The sequence below is a fragment of the Penicillium paradoxum genome (genome assembly GCF_028828445.1).
Source record: "Penicillium paradoxum strain IBT 22861 chromosome Unknown utg000007l_segment0_segment0, whole genome shotgun sequence".
In the NCBI taxonomy this organism is placed as follows: Eukaryota; Fungi; Ascomycota; class Eurotiomycetes; order Eurotiales; family Aspergillaceae; genus Penicillium; species Penicillium paradoxum.
The window spans coordinates 499,037-521,029 of record NW_026643185.1 but is presented as its reverse complement, the minus strand read 5'-3'; the positions used below and the strand labels follow the sequence as shown (position 1 = coordinate 521,029).

The following is a 21,993-nucleotide window of genomic DNA, read 5'->3' as shown; positions in this document are numbered from 1 at the left end:
TACATCTCCCATGACATTAGGTACTACCTACATGTAGGTAGTTATGTACTCTTGTCCATATGGCATACTCTATTGCTGCTGTTGCGCTAGGTGCGGATAAGGTTTCATTTGGGTATTCCTATGGAATTTGGCTCAACTTAATGGAGTCTATAAACTCACCTCTTTAGCTATGCCCCACGCAACGGGGAGGTATTGCAGGACCCCGATGTTGAAGTCAAGCACGTACCCTCCTGGGGTCTGATCCCAAGAGATAAATGACATGCCCAAAGCTCATCATATACGCTTTTGTAAGTAAAAGTTGGATGGTACATATGCAGACTACATGTACGGCGTAGGTACTACCTCGATGTTTCGAAATAGCGATGAGCAAGCGAGGTTATTCGAAGCCAAGGCTGACCTCTAGGATTGACCGAGGTGTTAGAATTCAGATGAATCGGTCCGAGGCGAAGCATCACAAGAGCGGACAAATATCCGTTAGTTGCATATGTAGTGCTCTTAGCTACCTAGTTCGTATATGCCGTGTCCCCCACGGAACACTGTAGGAGGCATCGGGCATCAGAATATTCATACCAATCAAGTGCGAGTGAACTCCTAGAAAAAGCAACAAAAGTAGATAATCCTATAGAAAGTGCTCCGTACAAGACAAAAAGCAAAGAGACAAAAGAACCAAAACACAAAACACAGAGACCGCGTTTAGCGGTCAGCCCCGGCTCCACTATACTGTCAGGCGCATCAGGTGAAATCTCTGGAGTCGAGATCGGCAGTGCAGTTTTGAGATCTTATAAGATCCAAGCCTTCCCACTGGCTTTTTTCGGGACTTGCACTTATCCTCGTCTCGAGGATTTCAACCCTGTATATTCAAGATTCTTCCGATAGAAAAAAAAAAAGAGCTGGACTCTGGAGAAAAGAGAGAAAACCCTTCCAAAATGTCTTCAACCCCCGCAAAATCCCCGCAGGGACCATCACTCTCCAATAACGACCCCAGCACAGATCCCAATATGCTCACAGCACACGGTGATTCGGCCTCACGGTCTGGCGACCAGGATCATCCAGATTCCCCCCTGCCGATCGTCCAAACTCAACCGCAAATTCAGACTCGAGGCGAGCATGCATATGAATATGAACAACACGAATACAATTGTGAAAGCGGTAGTGAAGTCGAAACCCAAGAACCATTGACAGAGTCTGAGCCTCGTCCTATAGAGGACTACGAAGACACTATTGCTGCAGCTTCCCGACCCCGCCATGCATGGCAGGTTTGGTGGTTGCGCAATAAGGGAATGGGACTGGTTCTATTGGCGCAGATGTTCGCCGCTTCGATGAATGTCATGACACAAGTCCTTGAGATCCATAGTGCCATGCATCCTTTCCAGGTAAGAATTGCAAACCCAGGTGAAGAAAGGAAGATGTGGTCTATATCATATCTATCCCAATTTACCATTGTATCCTATTTCGTCCAGAACTAACCAATTGCCTCCAGATCCTCTTCGCTCGCATGTCCATAACGGCAGTCGCAAGTTATCTATATATGTACTGGGCCTCAACACCCCATCCACTAGGAACCCGTCCTGTTAGGGGCCTCCTCATGCTCCGCGCGGTATGTGGCTTTACAGGCGTCTACGGACTGTACTACTCTGTGCAGTACCTGCCGCTCTCCGAAGCAACCGTGATCACCTTCCTTGCGCCGATCATGACCTGTTACGCATGTTCGCTGCTCATCCCCGGCGAGACCTTCTCCCGGAAGCAGCAACTAGCAGCACTGGTCTCCCTCGCCGGCGTCGTGCTCATCGCCCGCCCCTTCAGCAAGCGTGAGCCGCACACCGCTATCGCAACTCCAACCGCCGCTGCCACCTGGATGCTGGGCCTGTCGGCCTCGGGGGCTGATGAAACCCCCTCTGACACGGACTCTTACCACCATGTCATGGCGACGATTGTCGCCTTTGTGGGTGTGCTCGGCGCCGCTGGCGCTTATACCTCTATCCGTATGATCGGCCGTCGGGCGCATCCTCTTGTCTCAGTCACCTATTTCTCGTCTGTCACTACTGTGATCTCGTTCGTTGCTATGGCAGTGGTGCCTTCGGTACCGTTCCGCTTGCCTAACACGGCGGTCGAGTGGTCGTTGCTGACGGGCCTCGGGGTTTGCGGGTTCTTGTTGCAGTTCCTGTTGACGGCGGGTTTGTCGTATGTCCCACCTGCGTCGGTTTCCAATGGCAAGCCAGTGTCGCAGGGGTCGCGTGCTACGTCGATGGTGTATACGCAGATGCTTTTCGCGGTCTTTTACGACAAGGTTGTCTGGGGTAGTACACTTAGTCCTATCAGTTGGGTTGGCTCTGGGGTTATTTTGGCCTGTGCAGTCTATGTGGCTACTGCGCAGGAAGGTCCTGCTCCCCGGAGAGAGGAGACTCCAGTGCAAGAAGAGTATCGGGACTCCGAAGGGTACAAGGACGCCACTGACGAGGAGAGAGCGGAGGCGTCTGCAGGGCGAGAATGTGGGCATTGAGTTTGGGGCTTGCATTGTGTAGATTCTTACCCTGTACATCGTATATAGGATCAGTCCACTGTACTCCAGATGCATAGCAGCGATCAAAAACATGCGTTGTTTGTGCTCTTTGTGTCGAAACTCACTAACTCGATTGGATTGGCCACTGGAGCACTCTGCTCCGACGCATGTTTTAGAATCAACTAAACTGATGTCGTTCGAAGTCTACTTGCAATGTCTCTGAGTGGATGTCCAGCCAATTCAATTGAATCAATTGCCCTTTGCCTCGACGTCATCGGGTTACAATGCGCATTCCCCGGGAATTCCCGTCAACGCATTGGGATCTCTGTTCGTCGCAGCGGAGATGGGCTATTCAATAGAACTGTCTTATAAAAACCCACTGGCCCCATAATTACCCCGTACTCCCCCGTTTTTGACTTCTCCTGTATACCTCTCCCATTGGAACTCCCTGAAATTATAACAAAGAACAATGCGCCACTTCGACACCTGGGTCCTCCGTGATCCCTACTCCATCTGGCACTACTATCCCACCGGCCACCGTTGGCGAGACACAGTCCGAGATCTGATTCAGTCGCGCGCAATCTGCGCCCCAGAAAAGAGCCTCAATTCAGCCCCCATAGACCCGTGGACCTATCCCACCTCCCACCTTCAATCCCAATCCCAATCCCAATCCCAATTCCAATTCCAAGATGCCCAATCCCAATCTCCCCTCCTCCGCCTCCCCACCGAACTCCGCCAAATGATCTGGTCCTACGTCCTCACCAATTGCGAAACCCCAAACACCCAATTCCCTCAATTCCTCCACCTCGTCCAACTAAAAGGCAAAATACGCCACGTCCGTTGCACCAAAATCCACCCCCAAGGCGACGCCCCTAACCCCGCCCTAACCCAAAACCGCCACTGTTGCCCAACAACCCCAGCCCGCTGGCGCATCTACGATGGCCGCGTACCAGGCCACAGCGATAGACTTCTGTACCCGCACACCCACGAACATCTCCCAAACTCTTTGAGCAATTCCAACACCGCGCTGCTGCGTGTCTGTCGCTCCATCTACGGCGAAGCCGAAACAATCCTGTACAAAGCCTCGCATTTCGATGTCGACGATTTATACACTTTCATCGCATTTGCATCGTCACTGTCGCCTGCGGCTAGGAGTGCTATTTCCAGACTCACTGTCCAATGGATGCCTGTCTGGACGCCAATGGCTGGGCTCGATCATAAGGGTTCGATCTATGCGCATACGCATAGTGATGAGCTGTGGGTGAAGTTTTGGAATTCCGTGGCTGGTCTGGAGGGGTTGAAGGTTCTTGGCTTGAGTTTGGATTTGGGACGGTTTACGAGTGTGGTCGGGAATGGTGGTGAGGCGGTGGTTTCCGGACAGAGGATACCTTTCGTGATGGAGGAGGGATGGGTGAAGCCGTTGTTGCAGGTTCGGGGACTGGAGTCATTTGATCTGGCGGTTACGGCGAGGTGTGATCCTATGTCGCGGGGTGTTGTTGAAGGCGAATTGGTTAGGGATGTTGGGCTCTTGAGGGATGGATTAAGAGATCTCTTGTGTCGACCTAGGGAGAGTGGTGGATTTGGATTTGGAATGAAGAGGAATATGGAGTGTGCGGATGGGCCGAGGGAGAGGAGAAGAAAAGGTGTAAGATTGGCCATTACTGCTGCTTGATTGTTTCTTTTCTCTTTCTTGTTTAGATACCCTTTTATTATTTTTCGTTCACCTTCTCAATTGAGAAAGGCTATTCTCACATTCTGGGCCTTTATATAGCCTAGATGGACTGAGAAGGCTCGACTTCCGAAAAGATTTACGGTTTCCCATATCTTCTATTGTATTTCCTGTGTGGAAGACTAAAGGTACTAATACTTCAGTACTACTTATGATATGAGCATAATATGGGATAGTTTGCAGGTACCTTTAGCTTGTTAGTACCTTTTGTGTGCTAATACCTTTTGTGGGCTGGACGTTATCATGAAGCTTTACCAAAGACTTTGTGTGTTGTTTACCCAAGCCTACTTGTAGAGTCCACACTTCATTTTCTCTCTGCAAGAAGCCATATAGTATATAATGATTGACTGTTATTATACTATACTACTGAACTTGCTTCTATGATCATGATGCTGGAAGTGATAGTGGAATGATACCATGGGTAGCAAAGGTTCCTAAAAGAGATGTCTGAGCTGTATAAAACTACATGCAAAGTCCTAATACGCCAAAGGAAAGATAAGGGCTCATAAAGATCAGGAGACTGACCCTATACACCTAGGTATATCTAATATATATAACGGCAATATGATGCCTACTACCAGGGGAGCGAGAGATAGCTTCGATGCAAGTCTTCAAGGAAATGACTCTATGTGTATAACAAATGATAACCGATACAATGTGACGTTATTCTAGAAGATCTGATATATACAAAGAACCGAAAGCATTAGGATGAAGCTCTGCGTCCAGCAATTCACTGTCAGTGGTCCCGACTGCTGATGCTCCGATGGAGCCAGTCCCTCCACTCCTGATCACTCAAGATTGACCTTACACGGGCCTCTAGCCATTCCGTATTCCCCCAAAAGCCCCACGAGGCCTGGAATCTACACCAGTCAACCAAGGCCGTCTCCCAGTGTCGTCTAAAGGTTCCCCACTCGTAAAAGTCTGAGTCTTTGCCCTCGACAAGCTTTGTCCGGTACCGCTCCAGAAGCTGTCTCTCACCATCACACATCGTCAACCGCTCGGGTAAAATCTCGTGAGCATCATCAACTAGCATGTAGAGAGGAACCGAGCACGTAAACAGTTTGGCAAGGTCACAGACTCCCAAACCCAGACCGACATACTGGAAATCAAAGAAGGCCACTTCGTCTCCCTTGACGGTTGTAAAGAGATTCTCCGATTTGACATCCCCATGAATGTACGACTCAATCGATCTTCCGCATGGGGTCAAGAACAATGCAACCATCTCAGCCACAGAGAGTTTCGAACCCTCCACAGTGCTGCACATAGCCTCTGACCACTCAGAATCGGTATCTCGAGCGAGAGAAGCATATTCTTTGCGTCGTGTCGCAAGATATGTATACCCTCCGTTGAGCCATAGTCCACTACCAACATCCTTCTTCGAGGTTTGTCTTAGCTTGCACTCTTCAAGAGGAGGCAAGATATAATCGTCGAAGCTGTCTGGTAGCAGAGCCCATGAGCGGGCATGGAAACTCGCCAGCCAGTCCAGTGCCCCATGCACTTGCGTGCGGTCTAGGACACTTCTCTTCTCGCCAGCGACTGGGAACCGCTGACGCAAATCAACCATGATGGTAGCCATAAGTCCGGCGAGTTCGTCCTCTCCCTTTTGGCCATGCATGTCCCGCGTCGAGGCAATGCATTTGGCAATGCCAATGTCGTCGCCCAGCTGCGGGACGACTTGACTATAAAACTGCTGCTCGACCTCGTAGCTCAGCATTTTCCGCAAATGGCCCTCGTCCTCCTTGGCAGCGCTTTTCCTTGGCGGAGAGATAAGCTTGAGGATGAGGGGATAAGTGGTTCTCGCGGCGGTTGATTCCACCTCGCAATATTTGTTGAGATGGGCCGCTGCTTCGGCGGTGGTGGCTCGAACAGTGATGGCACATATGTGGCCGTAACCTGCCCACAGAGTCTGCAGGGTCGTGCATGAGACAAGCTCAAGTGAGTGCCACGACAGCATGATGCTGGCCACGCGGTCGGGGGTTCTGGCCGATGGAGGCATACTAGCTGGATGCTACTCAAATAAATGGCTGCAGACCACAAGCAGGGACGGGTCCTTTATGGACGGTGCTTTGATCTCAAAGCTATGATACAACTAGATCTAGTTGCTCATAAGATTCAAGTGGTTGACTTGGGTGCCAGAAGCTTTCCAGGGTTAAGAGCTTGAGGTGGGTTGAGACCCCACATTGGTCAAAAAGCCATGTACCTTTTGTACAGGCCCCTCATACAAAGGGTACATGTTTGGAAACATCTCGACGGGATTGGCCTTCGCCATTTGAGCTAATACATAGGCCATGAATGGGTACGGAGTACAATCTCTCTAATTATCTTAGGATCAGTCGTTTATTTGAATGATAAGTTGTTCCTTGACTTCAGATCCATGGTCTCATTTACATCTATGATAGATTCATTGGTTGATCAACAAGTGTTCTACAATGTTTCAATTGACGTCCACAATAGAATCCAAGGCTGAAACTAAGTACAGAAAAACAACCTCAATCTATATATGCGCCACAAATCAATCCAAACAGACAACAACCAGACTGAGAGCGTGTGTATGGCTCGCCCAATCTGCTGTCCACCAACCCAAGCTTTTATTAACAAATTAAACGAATAGGGAGTCAAGAAATCACCTTAGGAGGAAAGATAAAAGACCGATGATCAGTACCATCGTAGGGTGAAAAGATCGGATCAACAATACCATTCACCCATCACCAACCAAAGTCATAGTCATAGACATGAAACGGGGAACAAGTTCATTGGAGGAGTATTAGAAGAGACAAGGAACGTTGAGACCGCCGAACCAGACAGAGCAATAAATGATATGGAAAAAGCAAAAGAAGAACTGGAACCCCAAATCACGAACATGCGCAGTCGAAGCCGGACCAGGCAAGTTCTGACATATAGCCAATGGACACACACAAACACATGAAGACACCAAGCGCCCGACATAGGAAAAACCGCCACTGACGGCACAATTTGTAAAAATATAAGACACGAACCGAATGCAAGATGAGAAAGACGGATACATATGCAAAGTAATACAGGGGGTGGAGTTTGAAGCGCCACAGCAGGGATGAAAGCAGACTCGAAGTTGGAACGGCCCGAGGTCAAGGTCATTTACTGTGCAGAGACGTGACCAGCACGGCCACGCACTTCTTCCTCGTAGCCGTGGGTGTGCTCAGATTCCGGGTCTTCGTCGGTGGGACTGTGCATTCCACTGGGCGGTTCCTGGAGGGATTGACGGCTGCGGGCCATCTGTATGAACAATATTAGCATGGATAACAAAAAGGAGAGCCGTGTCTGATAGAAGACTAATATCAAATTTGACTTACCCAAGCACGCACACCCCCAATCAATCCAAGACTATACCCAGTGGCGAAGTCCTCGTTCCGGCGTGAGCCCATAGGGCTATCTGGACGAGTGGGCACTTCTCCGCCAACACGCGAAAGGTGTGACTTGCCGCCGCCAGGCGGGCTAGCGAGAGGTCCACGCACGCCCCAATCCATGCTGTTGCGCGCAGTAGGAGCGGGGCTGTTGGGTCGACTGTTCTGCCAAATCTGGCGCAGTTCACGGCCAAGTTCTTGACCAGTCATTGTCCAGTTGTTGCGAATGTTGTCGCGCAGGTCCACGACGTGGCGCTTGATCTCGAGCTCGTTCTTCTTCAGCCATGACACGTTCAGTTCTTGGCGGGAGGCGCCACGCTTAAATTGGCGAGAGATGTATTGATCGTAGTCGCGGACGATCCTGACAACCAATATATTAGCTTCCGTCTGAAATTCGCTGAGCTATGTGAGGTGGAACATACCGTGTGATGATTCCCGTGGTGCTAACGCCCTCCGTCCGTTGAGTTACCAGGAACTTGCCCTGCTTCTTGATCGGCTGGTAGATGTCATCGCCCTCAGCAGCCTCGTAGGGCAGATCATCGTGAGCAACATAGTCAATCTTGTGCTCAGACAGGAACTCCGGTGTGACAATCCAAGGGCAGCATGGAATAACCTCATCGACCCACTTGCAGTGACGAATAGTCTCAGCGCGCTCAGCACCGCTCAGCACCGTCAGGCCCTTGCGCAAGTGTGTCTCCTCGTCGCCGGTGACACCGACAATCAGATAAGTATCGGGGAAAGCCTTCTTAGCCTGCTCGAGCTGTCTCATGTGACTGTATATCATAGCAACTTGTCAGCAACCATTACTCCATTGTGTAACCTCGAGCATCAAAAGTCGGGATTGTGAGCGGGACTCAATCCACTAATTGGGGAGCGCCTACCCAAGATGGAACAAATCAAAGACACCGTCCGCATACACACGCACCGGTCGGCCAGTGGGCGGAGGGTTAGTGTGATAACCGACAGGATCCTGCAAGCGGCCGAAGACCGGCGGCGCCATTTGCTCCTCCACCACAGGTTGGTCGTTGGGCAGATCGATGTGCAATCCGGGGCGCGACCGGGTTCCACTCTCAATATCGCTGCTGGCGACAGTTGTCTCAGATGGCTCGCCGGGGTCCTCTTTGTTAATGGCGGGCTCGGAGCCGTTCACTTCACTGTGACTTGCAGCGGCATCCGCGGCGGAAGACTTTCGGACTCGCTTCGCAGAGTGACGGGTGGCATTGGCGGTCTCAGCATTGGAATTGGGTCCTGTTGAGTCGTCGCCGCCTTCTTCGCCGGACGCGTCGCGCGAGGATGGCTGGAGGTCGGCTGTGACGTTCTTGGGAATGGGCGCGGGTAGGTGGGAGGCGCTGCGCTTGCGCTTGCCGGCGGGAGATGTGGATGGCGACATGATGCCCTGGAGAACAAAGAGGGGATTCGTCCGAGGGGGGACGGGAATTGGGGATGGAGGAGGTATTAGGGAGAGAATTAATGTTGAACCCTGAATGACGGCAACCCGGTTTTAGGAGAGACTGGTAATTTTCGGATGGGGGAAAAGAGTGGGGGCGCAACTCCGCTGATGCGGCTATGGTCCACAGTCCAGAATCGTAGGGAGTGTCAAAATTACAATACTGAGAATTGTAAATCGGGGGTTTAGTCTGCAATTTCCGTCTTGGCACGTCTTGGTTACACTGACCACGTGTGGATTAGGGCGGCACAGGGGATCATTGGATCAATCCCATGGATGCACGACACTCTTATACGACGTCAGCTAGTTCCCATGTAGTATCTGGATGCTTTGGGATAACATGTCCATTGCTACAAAATACATGAAGATTTCTTTCTCAGAACTCCGTGGTTTAAAATAGAAACGAGAACAAAGACATCTACCGGAGTACACGGAAAACGCTCAATGCATCGGATATACGCCATAGGGTATGTGGAGCACTGCCATTGCCCGTCCTGGCTCAGTCTCAATCAATACCCAGCTCTACCAGCTTGCGCCCCTAGCAAGTACTCATTCTCGTATAGAACCAGACCACAGATCAGAGATCATAGGTAGGGGAATAGGGGATTAGGACAGGGAAAGTGAAGGGGAAATGGGGAGGGAAAGAAAAGCGAATATGGAAGTGTAGGTTAATGGCTCGTCAATATCGGGCATTGTCTGCGGTATCTCGTTGTGGTGATGGCATAAAGAAAGAAACGTGTTCATGAGGCCCATTGGCTCCCGGCGAAGGGCTTTCTTTCAACCTCGACCTTTCATGGAATCTCAAAGCCCACGCCTTTCATCTCATTCAATTCCGTATGGCTCGCTTGGCCACACGTCCCATCTCTGAGAGATATCCAGTTCAAAGTCAAAGGAAGTAGTAGAAAAAGGTGGTAACGAGGCTCAGAACCAGAGCCCAGAGATAACTAAGTGCAGAAAAAGAAAAAGGGAAAACAGGGCATAGATCGTGGAATGATCGTAGAATCAGGGGCAAGGGTCGTTGACAGTCGAGCAGGAGAAAAAAAAAACAAAAACACATTGGAACCAAAACAGGGAGGACCAATCGATAGACTGTTTGTAAGTTCAAGTTAAAAGTCTACGACGCGGACTTCTCTTTCTCGGCGTCAGTGGAGGCCGGGGATTCGGATATTTGAGCAGAAGTCCCGCTGGCATTCTCCTGTTTCCCCTGGGGACCTGGGGTGGCCTGGCGGTCGTTTCGGGCGCCTGATTCGTGCTGCACCTGGTTGGCAAGGTCCTGGTCCTCCTCAGTCTGGTCAAAAAGCTCTTCTTCATCCTGGCCCGGGATGACCTCACTGCCATCGCCCAGCAGGATGATGCGGCCCGAGCGGACACTAAAGCCACGGGAACGCTCCATCTCCAAATCATATTCATCCGGGTTATCCTCAAACTGGTTCCGGATTCCGGGGCCGCGGAACTCGGCTGCACGAACTGGCCGTCAGCACGAAGAAGTGGGGATGCCTTCGGGTTCCTCGGGAGACTTGCCGTACTCGGGCGGAGCACAAGGTCCATCCCCGTTCGCAACCCGCTCTGCAATCTGGTTATACCACTCCTCCTTAGTCTTGCCTTGTAGGAGTCCAATGACGGTCATGGTCATGTTGTCACATCCAACGCCGCCGGTTTCACTGTTAGAGGCCAGGCAGTTGTCCATCATGTTTTCACAAATCTGGGCAAGGGGTTGCTTGGCTGCAATGCCTCTGCGGACAAATTCAACCACGGCCTGAGAGGACTGGCAATCCCAGATACCTGTACAGAGATCAGCGGTTAGACTTGTGGGGAACGTAGTAATAGAAGAACGTACCGTCACAGGCAATGACGAGGAACTCATCATCATTCGTCAACTCGTGAACAGTGACATCGGGGTATGCAGTGACAATCTGCTGTTCGGGAGAGAGCTCAGGGCTCTTCTTGAATTCGAAGTCACCAATAGCGCGGGACAGTGCGAGGTTACCATTGACACGACCAAAGTCGACGAAGCCACCGGCAGCGGTGATACGGGCCTTCTCGCCTGTGATGCATTTCGTTAGAGCTAGTTCAAAAATTTGCAACGAGTTATGCACTTACCCTCGTTCTGAGGCTTGTGGTCGAATGAAAGCGGCTTTGCGCGGCCCTTGACTCCCAACACGGATCGTGAATCACCAGCGTTCGCCTATCACAAGTCAGTCCGAGCCCCTTTTAATCTGATATTCTATTTTGAGTCAGAACATACCACCCAGATCTTCTTCTTCGAAATAATGCTTGTGGAAGCAGTACAGCCAGACACCTCCTCCTCATAGCGGGGGTCTGCGCCGAGTCAGCAATCCGGCACCTGATAACTTGAAATCACGATATGAACAAACCTTCCAGAATAGCTCTATCGGTTGCCAGGAAACCATCCTTCATGGCCTGTTCAATGTCGCCCTTGGCGAAAGCATCCTGTCGGGAGACAATCTTGTGGAGATTCTCGCCTGTGAACAATGCCACCTTGTCTCCACCGTGGCCGTCGTAGACACCAAAGAAGGCGAGGCGGTGTTCCGGATCTGTCGGTTTGTCGTCGCTAGTGCCGGTATACTTTGCCTGGAGATCAAGGATTGTAGCGTGTGCATCCTCCATGCTGATTCGCCAGCCCTGCATGGCCGACACACCGTACACGCAGCAGTCATCCCCGCCCTCGGACGATGTCTGCAAGCGAAAAAGAATATGTTAGTTACGCCTCGATACATTTTCCCCCAAATATATGCAAGGCGGCCTGGCTGTTTTGCGACTGCGTTGCTTGACTCCCCCCACTACCGCCCCTCCAGCTGAACTACCCAAGACCCCGCATGGCAACCCGAGGAGGATTCCTCCGAGCCACAGCCCGAGCCATTTGTTCAGCTAGTAAATCTGACTGAGAGTATTGAACCATAGGCCCATGGCTAGCTATGTAACAAGAGCCGAGCAAGGGTGGAAGTCATGAAACCATATTGGCGTCACAATGGCCAGTGTGGGGGGATGTGAAATACAGAAAAAGCGAAATATCGGGCCACTCACCTTTTCGACCACCGGCTCCGATAGGGTTTGACCCATGTTGGCAAAGATTGAATGTTTCGGGGGAGGTGTGGGATCGAGGTTTCCGGATTGAAGTGTGGAAAATAGGTGCTGGAGGGAAAGGGTCAGATGAGGGCGCAGGGCTTTCAGCGCGTTTGGGTCCCGCGATAAGTGGGGAACAACGGATGACGATGAGCTTCTTGCCTCTTCAAGCTGCTGATTGCTGGATCGCAGTGGAGAGAAGATGAATGGAGAAAGGTGAGATTTAAAGAATACTTCTAGAGAGCTCACTCAGAGAGAAACAGTCCGAGTTCTGAAAGTGAAGATCTTGAAGCAGAGATTTCCTGGTATTGCGTTTACCGCTTTTGTTACGCTGTGCTCTATAGAGTCACGTGCAGCTATCAGACGAGCCACTCGGAGGGTGGTAGCTGGGGGTTGAGCTGCAAGATTTGAGGTTTAATCAGATGAAACACCTATCGCTGAGCAGAGAGTACTTCATCATGGAGTATTTAGTCGTATTGAGGTGAATTCACTTGAGATTGAGGTGAGGGCACACCAAGCACACCTGAGGCTGCCTAGTCACCGTACAGTCACGCCATTGTCTGACCGAGGCCCTTTTTCACACTGGGGAAACCTACACAGAACTGTTCTATTTGTCACGAAGTCATTCTGTAGCAGGGGTCTCTCTCTCTTCTGATTAGGGGGTGTGACTCTCATTTGACCATAAAATTATGGCCACTTTCCCCCTCCATGGGTGTCCATGACTGGTCTGACCACGTCTACCTAGATGCATACTCTGTACAATAGGCCCAGATGCAATGATGCAGTGATATTACTATGCAAGGCTCAAAACTAGATCAACTATGTAGTAAACATGCAGGCTCCAAAATCCCAATCGATCAACCATAGAAAAGCCAATGGATATCATTTTCGCAATGCCCAAGAACTCCAAAAAGAGAAGAAAATCATGTGACAAATAAATAAATAGAAAAAGAGAGGCAAGTGGGAGACAAATGGAGATGGAAATCTGGCGGAGGTGAAAGACTTAATTAGACAAATGCCAGCTCGCCGCTGCTGGCTATAGGGAGACCCCGATTACTGGCAGTCCTCAGTGGCGCTGGGGGCTCCACGGGTGATAACTGCCACGGTTGGATGGTGCCTTTGTTAGGGCTGACCTTCCGCGTCAGATGCTCATCCAGATCTGACATCATAGATGAGCTATGCGGCACAGCGTTCTCGTCGTTCACTTTGGGAGGCCGAGATTGAGCTTGGCCACCCTCCAACTGCTGTGCACTGCCCATGCTATTCTCGCTCCAGAAGCGCGGCAGCGGGGAAATGACACCTCGATAGTCCTGGGCGAGACTCAACTGGCTCTGGCCATTGACACTGCCCTCGGCAAGAGGGAACAGACCGGCCGGGTGAATGCTTTGATAGTGGGAGAAGCGGTTGCTGTTGTCATCGCCATATTCAGAGACCGAGATTGCAGTAGACATGGGTCGCTCTTGAATGCATTGGCGGTATTCATCGCTGAAGGTTGAGACAGAAACGGTATCGGCACGGCTGCGGATACTGCGCTTGCGGTCAAGAGCGCGCACAGCTGAGGGGCGCCGACTGATTTGCGCGGAGAACAGAGGGTTGGAGGAGTTGCGGTGCTTGGCCCGGCTGTGGACGAACGCTTCAAGAGAGTCACCTTCGGATATGAATGATTCATCAGGGTCGACGGTGCGAAGGGTCATGCGTCTATGGTTTTCAGGGATGCTAGATGCCATGCTATAGCGCATGCGTGCGGCTGCCGGCGGACGCGGGAACATTGGCGCCACATTTGTCAAGCTACTCTCGTCGCTCATCAATGATGCTCGCGCATTTTGCCATGACGTTTGCACAACACCGTGGCCTGGGGGCCCAAATCCACCGGCACCATGGCCGGCTCCACTGAATCGCACAGGCAGTCCAGATGCAATGGAGGAGATACCACTCGAACGCCTCGAGTATCTCTTCGATTTCGACGATTGAAGAGACTCTCGCTTCATAGATCGTGGCTGAATCGTCTTCAGGGGTTCGCGTCGGGAACGGTTGGTGGTCCTGCGACGCATGGGGCTGTTCGTGTATGAAAGGCGATTGTTTCGCTTCTTAGAGGGGGAAACATTTTCAATCGGGTTTTCTTCTTCGATGACAGAGTCTCGCAACACATAGCCACCCCGGGTGGGAGAGTTGCGAGCAGGGGAGCGAGGAGGAACAATGGGCTCAGGGATGGAGAAGGAAACCGGATGCTCCTGTTTATCAAATGACGACACGTTCCATGCCGGCCCCAGTTCGAGCTTTGGAATCGACGAAGGAGAGATAGGACTCATCCAGTCCTCCGAACTTTCATCGCGAGAAGGCCTTTCCGCCATGTCTGGCTGGCAGTTGGGCACATCTGGCCTGATAGGCCGTGGTGGAGCAAACTTAGTATTGGGGGAACCCTCTTCGATGGTGGATGCGCTTTTGCGGCGACGCCAGCAACAGAAGAGTGTCAATAGACTCAGAATCACAGCAACTGGGACTACAACCGAGATGGCAATGATGCCAGCCTTCTTGTTATCGGGGCTGCTGGAATGCGTAAACGGATCTGTGGGGTTCGAATGCGTATCCGAGGCTTTCAAAACATCGATAATGAAGTCTCTTGAGTCTTCGGTAGATCCTTGTTTTGCAATGAGGGGAATGGTAAATTTCTTGGGATCCAGGTCGTCTGGAACATGTCCATAGAGTGTTTTGTTGTCCGGGAAATAAGTAAGCCAAGACAGGTCATCGCCCAAGTCGACATCGAGTTGGACAGAGTCATCGGTGACAATAGACTGGTTGAATACGAATTTGAAATCTTTGCCAATGGCTGCTTCACAGCCATCGATGGTGTCAAGGAACAACTCCATAAACTCCAATCGAACCATCAAGTGTGCCTTATCCTGGAAAGAATCGGTAACGGCAATAGTGATGTTCTGATTCACGGCATCTTTTGGTGGCGTACCGCTCAGCGAGATATTGTCCTTATTTAACTTCAGCCAACCTGGCAATTCAGCTTCAACCTTGGCCAGCTCTTTGCTTGAAGCTGGTGAGCCATCCATAGTCAGGAGGCTTGTGAACTTCGGACTGGAGAAATATTCTCCTCTGGTGAGATTGAAGGCCTGGGCTGTTTTGTTGAAAGCCAGAATATGAGGTGCAATCGAAAGTTCAAAGGTCATGTTGGCCGCACTGTACCCAGCAACATCTGACGCGACAAGCTGGAAAGTGAATGTCTGCGGTCCTGCGCCTGGGAAAGCAGGGCTATTGCCAGCAAACTTGAGAGCTGCCGGATCGAAGCTAATCCAGGATGGTAGCGGGGCGTTGTGCGGTGAGGTTCCGTAATATATCGTAGAAGGGTGTGTGTTGTCAAAAGTGTTCTGGTCGAACTCAATTGAGAATGGCCGACCCGGGAGGATGAATAGCGTGGCAGGGTATGAAACCGGACCCAATGACTGCAGTTGAGACATAAGCGGCTTATTTACAGTTGGACCCTGATCTGCTGTCACGATAAAAGTGACATCCATGCTGTCTTTTTCTGAACCGTTCGATGCCACAAGCTTGAATTTGATAGCTCCGCTGTCATCTGAGTATGGTGTTCCCGAGAGAGTGCGGCTACTGCTGTCTAACTCGAGCCATGATGGTGCATTTGATAGCGAGTATTTGGTGTCCTCATCGCTATTAGAGAAAGTACTTTGATCGAATACAAATCGAAAAGGCTGTGAAACTCGAGCGACAGGTGGCAATTGCGCGTTGATAGGATAATTGGCAGATAAGGCTGCTGCATTGGCTATTGACAGAATGGCCAGAAAGATCGTGGGAAAGGCCGCCATGGTCGGTTAAGGAAATGGGAGCGATATAGAACTGCGTGTTGTTGGAAAAACACAGCTAGCTCACCAAGAACCTAAATCGCCGATGAGGCTTCCACTATCACAGCGAAGGGTGATGAGAGTAGTTAAGATGGAGAGAGGTAGGTTCAGACAGAAGATAGCAACGCATAGCTCATATTATCCAGAAAAGGATCGTGGTCCCTGTCGTGCCAAAGGGACACCCTGACAGGGCGACATTCAAAGCGTGCCCTTTCAAAAAAAGCCATACCTGGATATGTTAGACGTCACGGAAGTATGTAGCAGAATGACAGCGGAGAATGGACGCAGACGCGATCACTATCAGGCTCACGTTTCGAAGATCCCGCTCCATGCAAGGGGGCCATAGGGTGGCTCCTGCGGTAGCCAAGGAGCACGGATCCGCCCAACCACAATCACGTATTGCCCTTCGGGCCTATTTAGAAGGGATCGACAAGGCAAGGTGCATTTTTGAGAGGTGAGTGGGCAGGGGAGAAAAGCCCGTAGGGTGCTGCATAGACGGCAGTGGCTCAACAAGCACGATCTAAATCGAGTACCATTTTGATGCCTGTTCGTCCAGGGGCGTAGTAATCAGGGATTACCTCACGCTCCTCGAATCCACTGCGACGATACAGGGCGCGTGCAGGCTCCCTGGCCTGGTCCACCCAGAGATGAATATACTGGCAGCCCTCCTTTTGTAGGCGCTGCTGAATGTAGGACAGCACCTCCTGGCCGACACCTTGACGGCGGTTAGACTCTGTGACACAGACTTTGTGCAAAAGCGCAACGCCCTTCTGTCGGACATAGACCGCGTAGGCAATCAGCTCAGATTGTGATCCCTTGGCTCGAGTCGCGTACAAAACTCGCGTGTTGGGCTTTTTCCTCCACAGATCTTCACCGAAGGGAAATGCCTCATTGGTGGGGAAAGTCTTTTTCTCGACGCGTGAAATCTGTGTAAGAATCTCCAGTGCCTCGTTCCTCTTCAAGGAATGGATGTCCGAGATGGCGAGGCCGGGCATTCTTCCTGTTTCGCGTTGAGCCGCCATTCCGAATTATGGCTGACAGCTAGCTTCAACACGCCTGTTCCCGATATTTAACACTGTGAAATTGCCTAAGTAGGCGTGTAAATGAGAACTTGAATTGCCTTATGTGGGGGGATTTTTTGACTCGGGCAGAAAACTAAAAGACCCGCATCTATAACAGTTCTAAGCACGGCATAGCAACTTGCTCAATTTCATTTATAAGGCTACATACCTGCATAGTTGATGCTGAGGTTTGAGAGTTTATCTATCGTCAGGACTCAGCCTCGGAAATAGATCTCGCAGTAAATTGGAAGCTGAAGCTCTTAGGAGGCTCGATGAGATCAGTAATCGAGTCGGAAGACCTGGACCTGAGGTCGACCCGTGGACGGGTTGGAACACGGTTTCTTAGTAATCAAGTTACTTTTGTATTGCATGCACATACAAAGGGTACCTCGACATAACTCATCTAGAAATCAACTCTTTTAGATCGACCGAGCTACTGGTGCCATGGACGTGTATAATTAATATAGGCCGTGATAACAATAGTAATATGATAAAGCAACAGCTACGGTGTCACAGTAGGTATAGGCAAAACTCGAAGCTGGCCTCGAGTAGCATATAGTAGGTAGCATGCACGTCGCCAAAAATGAGTACTCAAAGTGAACAAAAACATGCGTCTAGCCTTTTATCAAACTGCATCTATAAGCACCAGGCTTTGAGGGGTTACAGATACCAAGGCTGGTCCAAACCTGCTAGCTCTTTCGCATTCGATCTAAACAGTAGGTGGTTGTGCCTGACAGCCCTCATCCAAGCAGATAGGATATTACTGAAAACAGTCGCACACCATATAGTCGTTGTCATTAGACTAGGTGGTATAGTCGCGAGGGTTGGTGCATGTGTACTTTATCTATCTACAAGGTACCCGTTCTACAGAGGCACATCATGGTTCGCGCTAGTCCCTACATAATAGGCTATAGCAACCGACGTACAGGCTCAACAAGCCAAGGCTGCAAAAGATATACATATGCTCTAGATATTTCCTTCGTGGATCAGGTAAAACGTCTCACCGCCATATCTCATATCTTTGCTTTGCCTCTATCGCCAACACACGGCATTCAAACTGATTCACACCTTGAAATACGATGGGCCGACAGCGGCCGCTCCAGAGCATCCCATGCTCCACAAGTATGCGCCATCTGCAAACCCCACAAGAATGAATGCGGCAAACCATTGCCTAGTTCGGCAGACTGTTGAGGTGATTAAGTACAAAGAGGGGTACTAGAAGAGAGACGATGACAAGGGAGACGACTAATTGTATCTAGTGTTGAGACCGGCGAGATTTATGATGCATATCTCCAGGGGCAATTCTATAGGGCTTTTAACCAAGTAGAATAGGTCAGTGTGATGAGTTGGGTTGTTAATCAGAACACTTGTCCCTTCCACGCATACGTTGTAGAGGGATACATAAACTATATCATGATTAAGTGCCCTCTAAGATAGATCCAGCGTTCTAGTCCCGCATGAAAGTACGATTCCAATGAATTAGACTTTCCTATGCCGCTATGCCCCTGTTTATATGTCATTTTACGCAGGTGTGACTTGAAAACATCCTAATTCGAAGCCAAATTTCATAGTTATTCAGAGACATGTCTTTCCCAGCCCAGATCAAACGTAAATCTTGATCGGCTTGCGATGTTCGAGACTTCCCAGTTCTCCATGGCTGCATGCATTCACAAGCTGGGTCTTAGCCTTAATTCCAGGGTGCCAAAAGGCCTGCAACAGACCTTTGGCGACCATCAAAAGATTGAAGCAACCTCCACCCACAGCCTCAATGCGTTCCATAGCCTTTTGAAGAGCATCAAAGTGCAACCATTCAGTGCCATAATTCTCAAGAGAACACCCGAAAATATGCAGTCGAGGAGGATATTTCCAAATTCGATCCAAGAGGTGTTGGCAGCCTCTGAGAGAGTCGAGATGGGTGTATGATGGAGTATGAGTGACGAAGACATCAATATCACCGGGAACATATTCCCAGATGTCTGCAGTGCGAGGATATTGGAAAGCCAAGGATGGCGTGGTCAAGGGTGAATATGGACTTCCAAAGATATGGATTTGTCGCCCATCTGCACAATTCACTGTGATCTGCTGGTGCTCCAGATAGATGATGTCACCCCATTGTACCATCGGGCGGTCTCCAAGTCTCCAGCGACGACCGCCTATCTTTAGGTGATCAAGATACCAGTCAGACCTACCTGCAATCACGATCTTGAGGGGATGTGGCTGGGCGTGCAGCCAGCTCAACGTAATTTCGAGCTCAGCGAGGGATCCTTCTGTTGTCAGATCGCCAGCGTGAATCAGAATGTCGCCATACGGTATCTCTGGTCGCTCTCTATAGGTGTTCGCGATGCAAACAATGGAGACGGGGTGTGCAGGGGGTGGGGGTGCATTGATTGGGCGCCACGAATAGAGCTTGCGAGCGAGGAAGAGACAAGGTTGCTCTCGAAACCGTTGCCAGGCTGATAGGGACGGGGGCGTGATGATGTAGGATGTGTCGCTGTCGACTGCACTTAATCTGAAAGACATGATGGGTCTTAGAGTATGAAGCAGCAGTTGGTGATGTTCAACTGATGGTCGTGAGCCTGTATTCAAACTGTTAATATAATCTCAATATGTACAACTATATGTGTCTATTTGTCTCAAAATACCTCAATTGGCATGGAATGCTCAGAGTGTTGAGACATTGGAGCAAGGATGAGAGCTGTTGTTGTCGAACCCTCGTGATACACACGTGGATGTCCACTTTCGATCTTCCTCTTCCTGCACAGCGACATATTGACCCATCTTACATATGATACTCTATATTCTCTCATCGAACTATCTGGTTAATTGCCTTCGCCCTTTTCTCTCATCCGCCTACATCTGCTTTCACTATCACCATGATTTTGCAACAACCCTTCCTGGAGGGGACGCTTGTGACTCTTGACGTGCCCACAGAGAGTCTGTTTGCTGCTCCTCAAGCTTTGATCATTATCGACAATATGCATCAGTTTCCAATTAAATTGGAGCAAAAGAATTTCAACTGTCATTGATGGCCTCAGTCCCTTATATGCTGCTACTAAGTTTGTCTATCAGGCTGCTTGTGTAGGCAATGAGGATAAGAGGACTTCTATGAGAATCTACAAACAAACCCTGTCTCATGCACCGAGTTCTCAAATCTGAAAATCCGGACCTCACGGCCCCTTGGCTTACACGAGTTCTGGAGTCTTCCCCTCGTCAGACGAGAGAAGATCGGTGCCTTGTTCCATGATTTCCTATAGTGTGTTCAAGGTATTTCATTATGAGAGGTCCATGGTATGTTGAAAGACAAAAGAATGAAGAACTTCATAGAGTATGGATACGAGCCGAGTCTGCCCTTATAGTCGAAGTTCATCTTTGGAGACACAACAGCTAGCACGGCAAAGGCCCATATGGGGCCGACGATGGCATTATACTGAGAAGTTCTGTCATCCTCGAGATTGATGTCAGGGAGTGGGGGTCCAAAGACAGATATGCCAGTTTCACTTTCTCCATTTGAGTAGGCTTGCTGCACGAATTGCACCTTGTCCTAGTTGGGTGGGGATGGGCTACGGCATGGTTAGGGCTGAGGGCGAAATATACAAATGTACCTAGCTCTGGGAAAAGATCAAATATTTCTGGTAGAGACTGTTGAATAATTTCCCTCGGCCAGAGGAGATAATACATATGTCATTCTGAAGGATTCACGTTGTATCGATTGTGTTTCACTTCTTTGAAGATCTTCAAGGCGTTCCATCTGGACCATGTCCACTCATGTCGGATTTGATATGAACCCACTCTAAACCAGGATATTTCTGTGGAAAGTGATTAGTACAGGTAGTCGAATTTGTAGTATTCTGGAAATGATATCATTAAGCCATTGCGCAAGCCTTACGGATCTCTTCCCAATCTACTCCGTAGGCGATGCTGCGCTAGGAGAGATAGGGAACCTAATAATAGTTGGAGTATTTAATGGAATAAGAATAATAGAGCTCCAATCATATTTTTACGCGTAATACAGCTAACATCCCATCTGATCCTCTGCGTTTTGTAAGAAGTCAAGAGATCAAAGCAGGAGGCAATCTTCAGACGTTACAGTTGATCCACCGAAAAGTTCCCCCACAATCTCAACTTAACTCCAACAACAGTGCAGGTATCCAACCCCCCTACTACAAACTCCCCTTTGTCGCATATCCACAATGCCACCGAAATCTCAAGAACAGGTTGATGACAAGCGCCAAGCCGCGCGTGAAGTCATCGATATTCTCCAGGAGATTTCCGACTTGCTGGTGCGTGCCTCTATCTCCAGAGACAGGACTAGATTGGACAGCACTTGAGTAGTCCATGTCTACATTTTGCAAAAAGCAAAGAAAAAAAAAACAAATACTCACCTTCCGAAACAGAATACCAACCTAGACCGCACAGAGCTGTCGCTTTGCGTGTCTCTTATCGAAAATGGTGTCAACCCCGATGCTTTGGCGGTACGCGTTTCCCCCCAACGGAAGTTGGATCAAGATTCTCAAGACCACCTCTCTTTGCGCCTCATTCGGCATCGGTTACCAAGGTATAGCTGGTTGCTGACTTGGCTCTCATAGACTGTCATCAAGGATTTGCGTAAGGAGACTGGTTCCTCAAAGCGCCTAGCCAACGCTCCCACAGTGGAGTAATCGCTCCAGGAGTCTAGCTTGAGAGGAATCCACTACTGGTTGTCACTGGTGCATTGGACATCGGTCATGAAGTTTGTTGGTTTGTTCTGGTTTTGGCGTTGGCCTTTTGCTACTGTGACTGGCCGGTCGGAGATATACCCTTTTGTTTATTGCTTGTTTCTTGTACAAATACAGATTCAATTTTTCTTGAGTTTATGCTGATATAGGAGCTGGTTAAAACCGTCTTGGGCTACCTCTACTAGGTATCGGAAGCTCAGGTGAGAGACGGGTA

The 21,993-nt window shown here is 49.9% G+C and overlaps 9 protein-coding genes across 9 annotated transcripts; 3 read left to right on the top strand and 6 right to left on the bottom strand.

The window, feature by feature from the left end:
* Positions 1 to 926: 926 nt before the first annotated feature.
* Positions 927 to 2,500, top strand: N7457_007774 (DMT family transporter; the record flags this gene model as incomplete). The annotated part of the gene is made up of 2 exons (XM_057178817.1): positions 927 to 1,373; positions 1,481 to 2,500. The coding sequence occupies 2 exons, from the start codon at positions 927 to 929 to the stop codon at positions 2,498 to 2,500; spliced, it is 1,467 nt and encodes a 488-aa protein (XP_057027203.1).
* Positions 2,501 to 2,969: 469 nt separating this feature from the next.
* Positions 2,970 to 4,172, top strand: N7457_007773 (uncharacterized protein; the record flags this gene model as incomplete). The annotated part of the gene is made up of 1 exon (XM_057178816.1): positions 2,970 to 4,172. The coding sequence occupies one exon, from the start codon at positions 2,970 to 2,972 to the stop codon at positions 4,170 to 4,172; it is 1,203 nt and encodes a 400-aa protein (XP_057027202.1).
* Positions 4,173 to 4,965: 793 nt separating this feature from the next.
* Positions 4,966 to 6,225, bottom strand: N7457_007772 (uncharacterized protein; the record flags this gene model as incomplete). Its single annotated transcript, XM_057178815.1, has 1 exon — positions 4,966 to 6,225. The coding sequence occupies one exon, from the start codon at positions 6,223 to 6,225 to the stop codon at positions 4,966 to 4,968; it is 1,260 nt and encodes a 419-aa protein (XP_057027201.1).
* Positions 6,226 to 7,343: 1,118 nt separating this feature from the next.
* On the bottom strand, positions 7,344 to 8,999 carry N7457_007771 (choline-phosphate cytidylyltransferase; the record flags this gene model as incomplete). The annotated part of the gene is made up of 4 exons (XM_057178814.1): positions 7,344 to 7,481; positions 7,559 to 7,970; positions 8,032 to 8,382; positions 8,491 to 8,999. The coding sequence occupies 4 exons, from the start codon at positions 8,997 to 8,999 to the stop codon at positions 7,344 to 7,346; spliced, it is 1,410 nt and encodes a 469-aa protein (XP_057027200.1).
* Positions 9,000 to 10,170: 1,171 nt separating this feature from the next.
* On the bottom strand, positions 10,171 to 12,137 carry N7457_007770 (PP2C family serine/threonine-protein phosphatase; the record flags this gene model as incomplete). Its single annotated transcript, XM_057178813.1, has 7 exons — positions 10,171 to 10,514; positions 10,578 to 10,838; positions 10,894 to 11,100; positions 11,157 to 11,241; positions 11,302 to 11,375; positions 11,432 to 11,753; positions 12,102 to 12,137. 7 exons carry the CDS (start codon positions 12,135 to 12,137, stop codon positions 10,171 to 10,173), a joined length of 1,329 nt encoding a protein of 442 aa, XP_057027199.1.
* A 1,010-nt stretch (positions 12,138 to 13,147) lies between these two features.
* Positions 13,148 to 15,967, bottom strand: N7457_007769 (putative transmembrane glycoprotein; the record flags this gene model as incomplete). Its single annotated transcript, XM_057178812.1, has 1 exon — positions 13,148 to 15,967. The coding sequence occupies one exon, from the start codon at positions 15,965 to 15,967 to the stop codon at positions 13,148 to 13,150; it is 2,820 nt and encodes a 939-aa protein (XP_057027198.1).
* A 542-nt stretch (positions 15,968 to 16,509) lies between these two features.
* Positions 16,510 to 17,025, bottom strand: N7457_007768 (GNAT family N-acetyltransferase; the record flags this gene model as incomplete). The annotated part of the gene is made up of 1 exon (XM_057178811.1): positions 16,510 to 17,025. One exon carries the CDS (start codon positions 17,023 to 17,025, stop codon positions 16,510 to 16,512), a length of 516 nt encoding a protein of 171 aa, XP_057027197.1.
* A 1,641-nt stretch (positions 17,026 to 18,666) lies between these two features.
* N7457_007767 (metallophosphatase domain-containing protein) lies at positions 18,667 to 19,584 on the bottom strand (the record flags this gene model as incomplete). The annotated part of the gene is made up of 1 exon (XM_057178810.1): positions 18,667 to 19,584. The coding sequence occupies one exon, from the start codon at positions 19,582 to 19,584 to the stop codon at positions 18,667 to 18,669; it is 918 nt and encodes a 305-aa protein (XP_057027196.1).
* Positions 19,585 to 21,254: 1,670 nt separating this feature from the next.
* Positions 21,255 to 21,722, top strand: N7457_007766 (mitotic-spindle organizing protein 1; the record flags this gene model as incomplete). Its single annotated transcript, XM_057178809.1, has 3 exons — positions 21,255 to 21,344; positions 21,459 to 21,536; positions 21,651 to 21,722. 3 exons carry the CDS (start codon positions 21,255 to 21,257, stop codon positions 21,720 to 21,722), a joined length of 240 nt encoding a protein of 79 aa, XP_057027195.1.
* Positions 21,723 to 21,993: the final 271 nt, after the last annotated feature.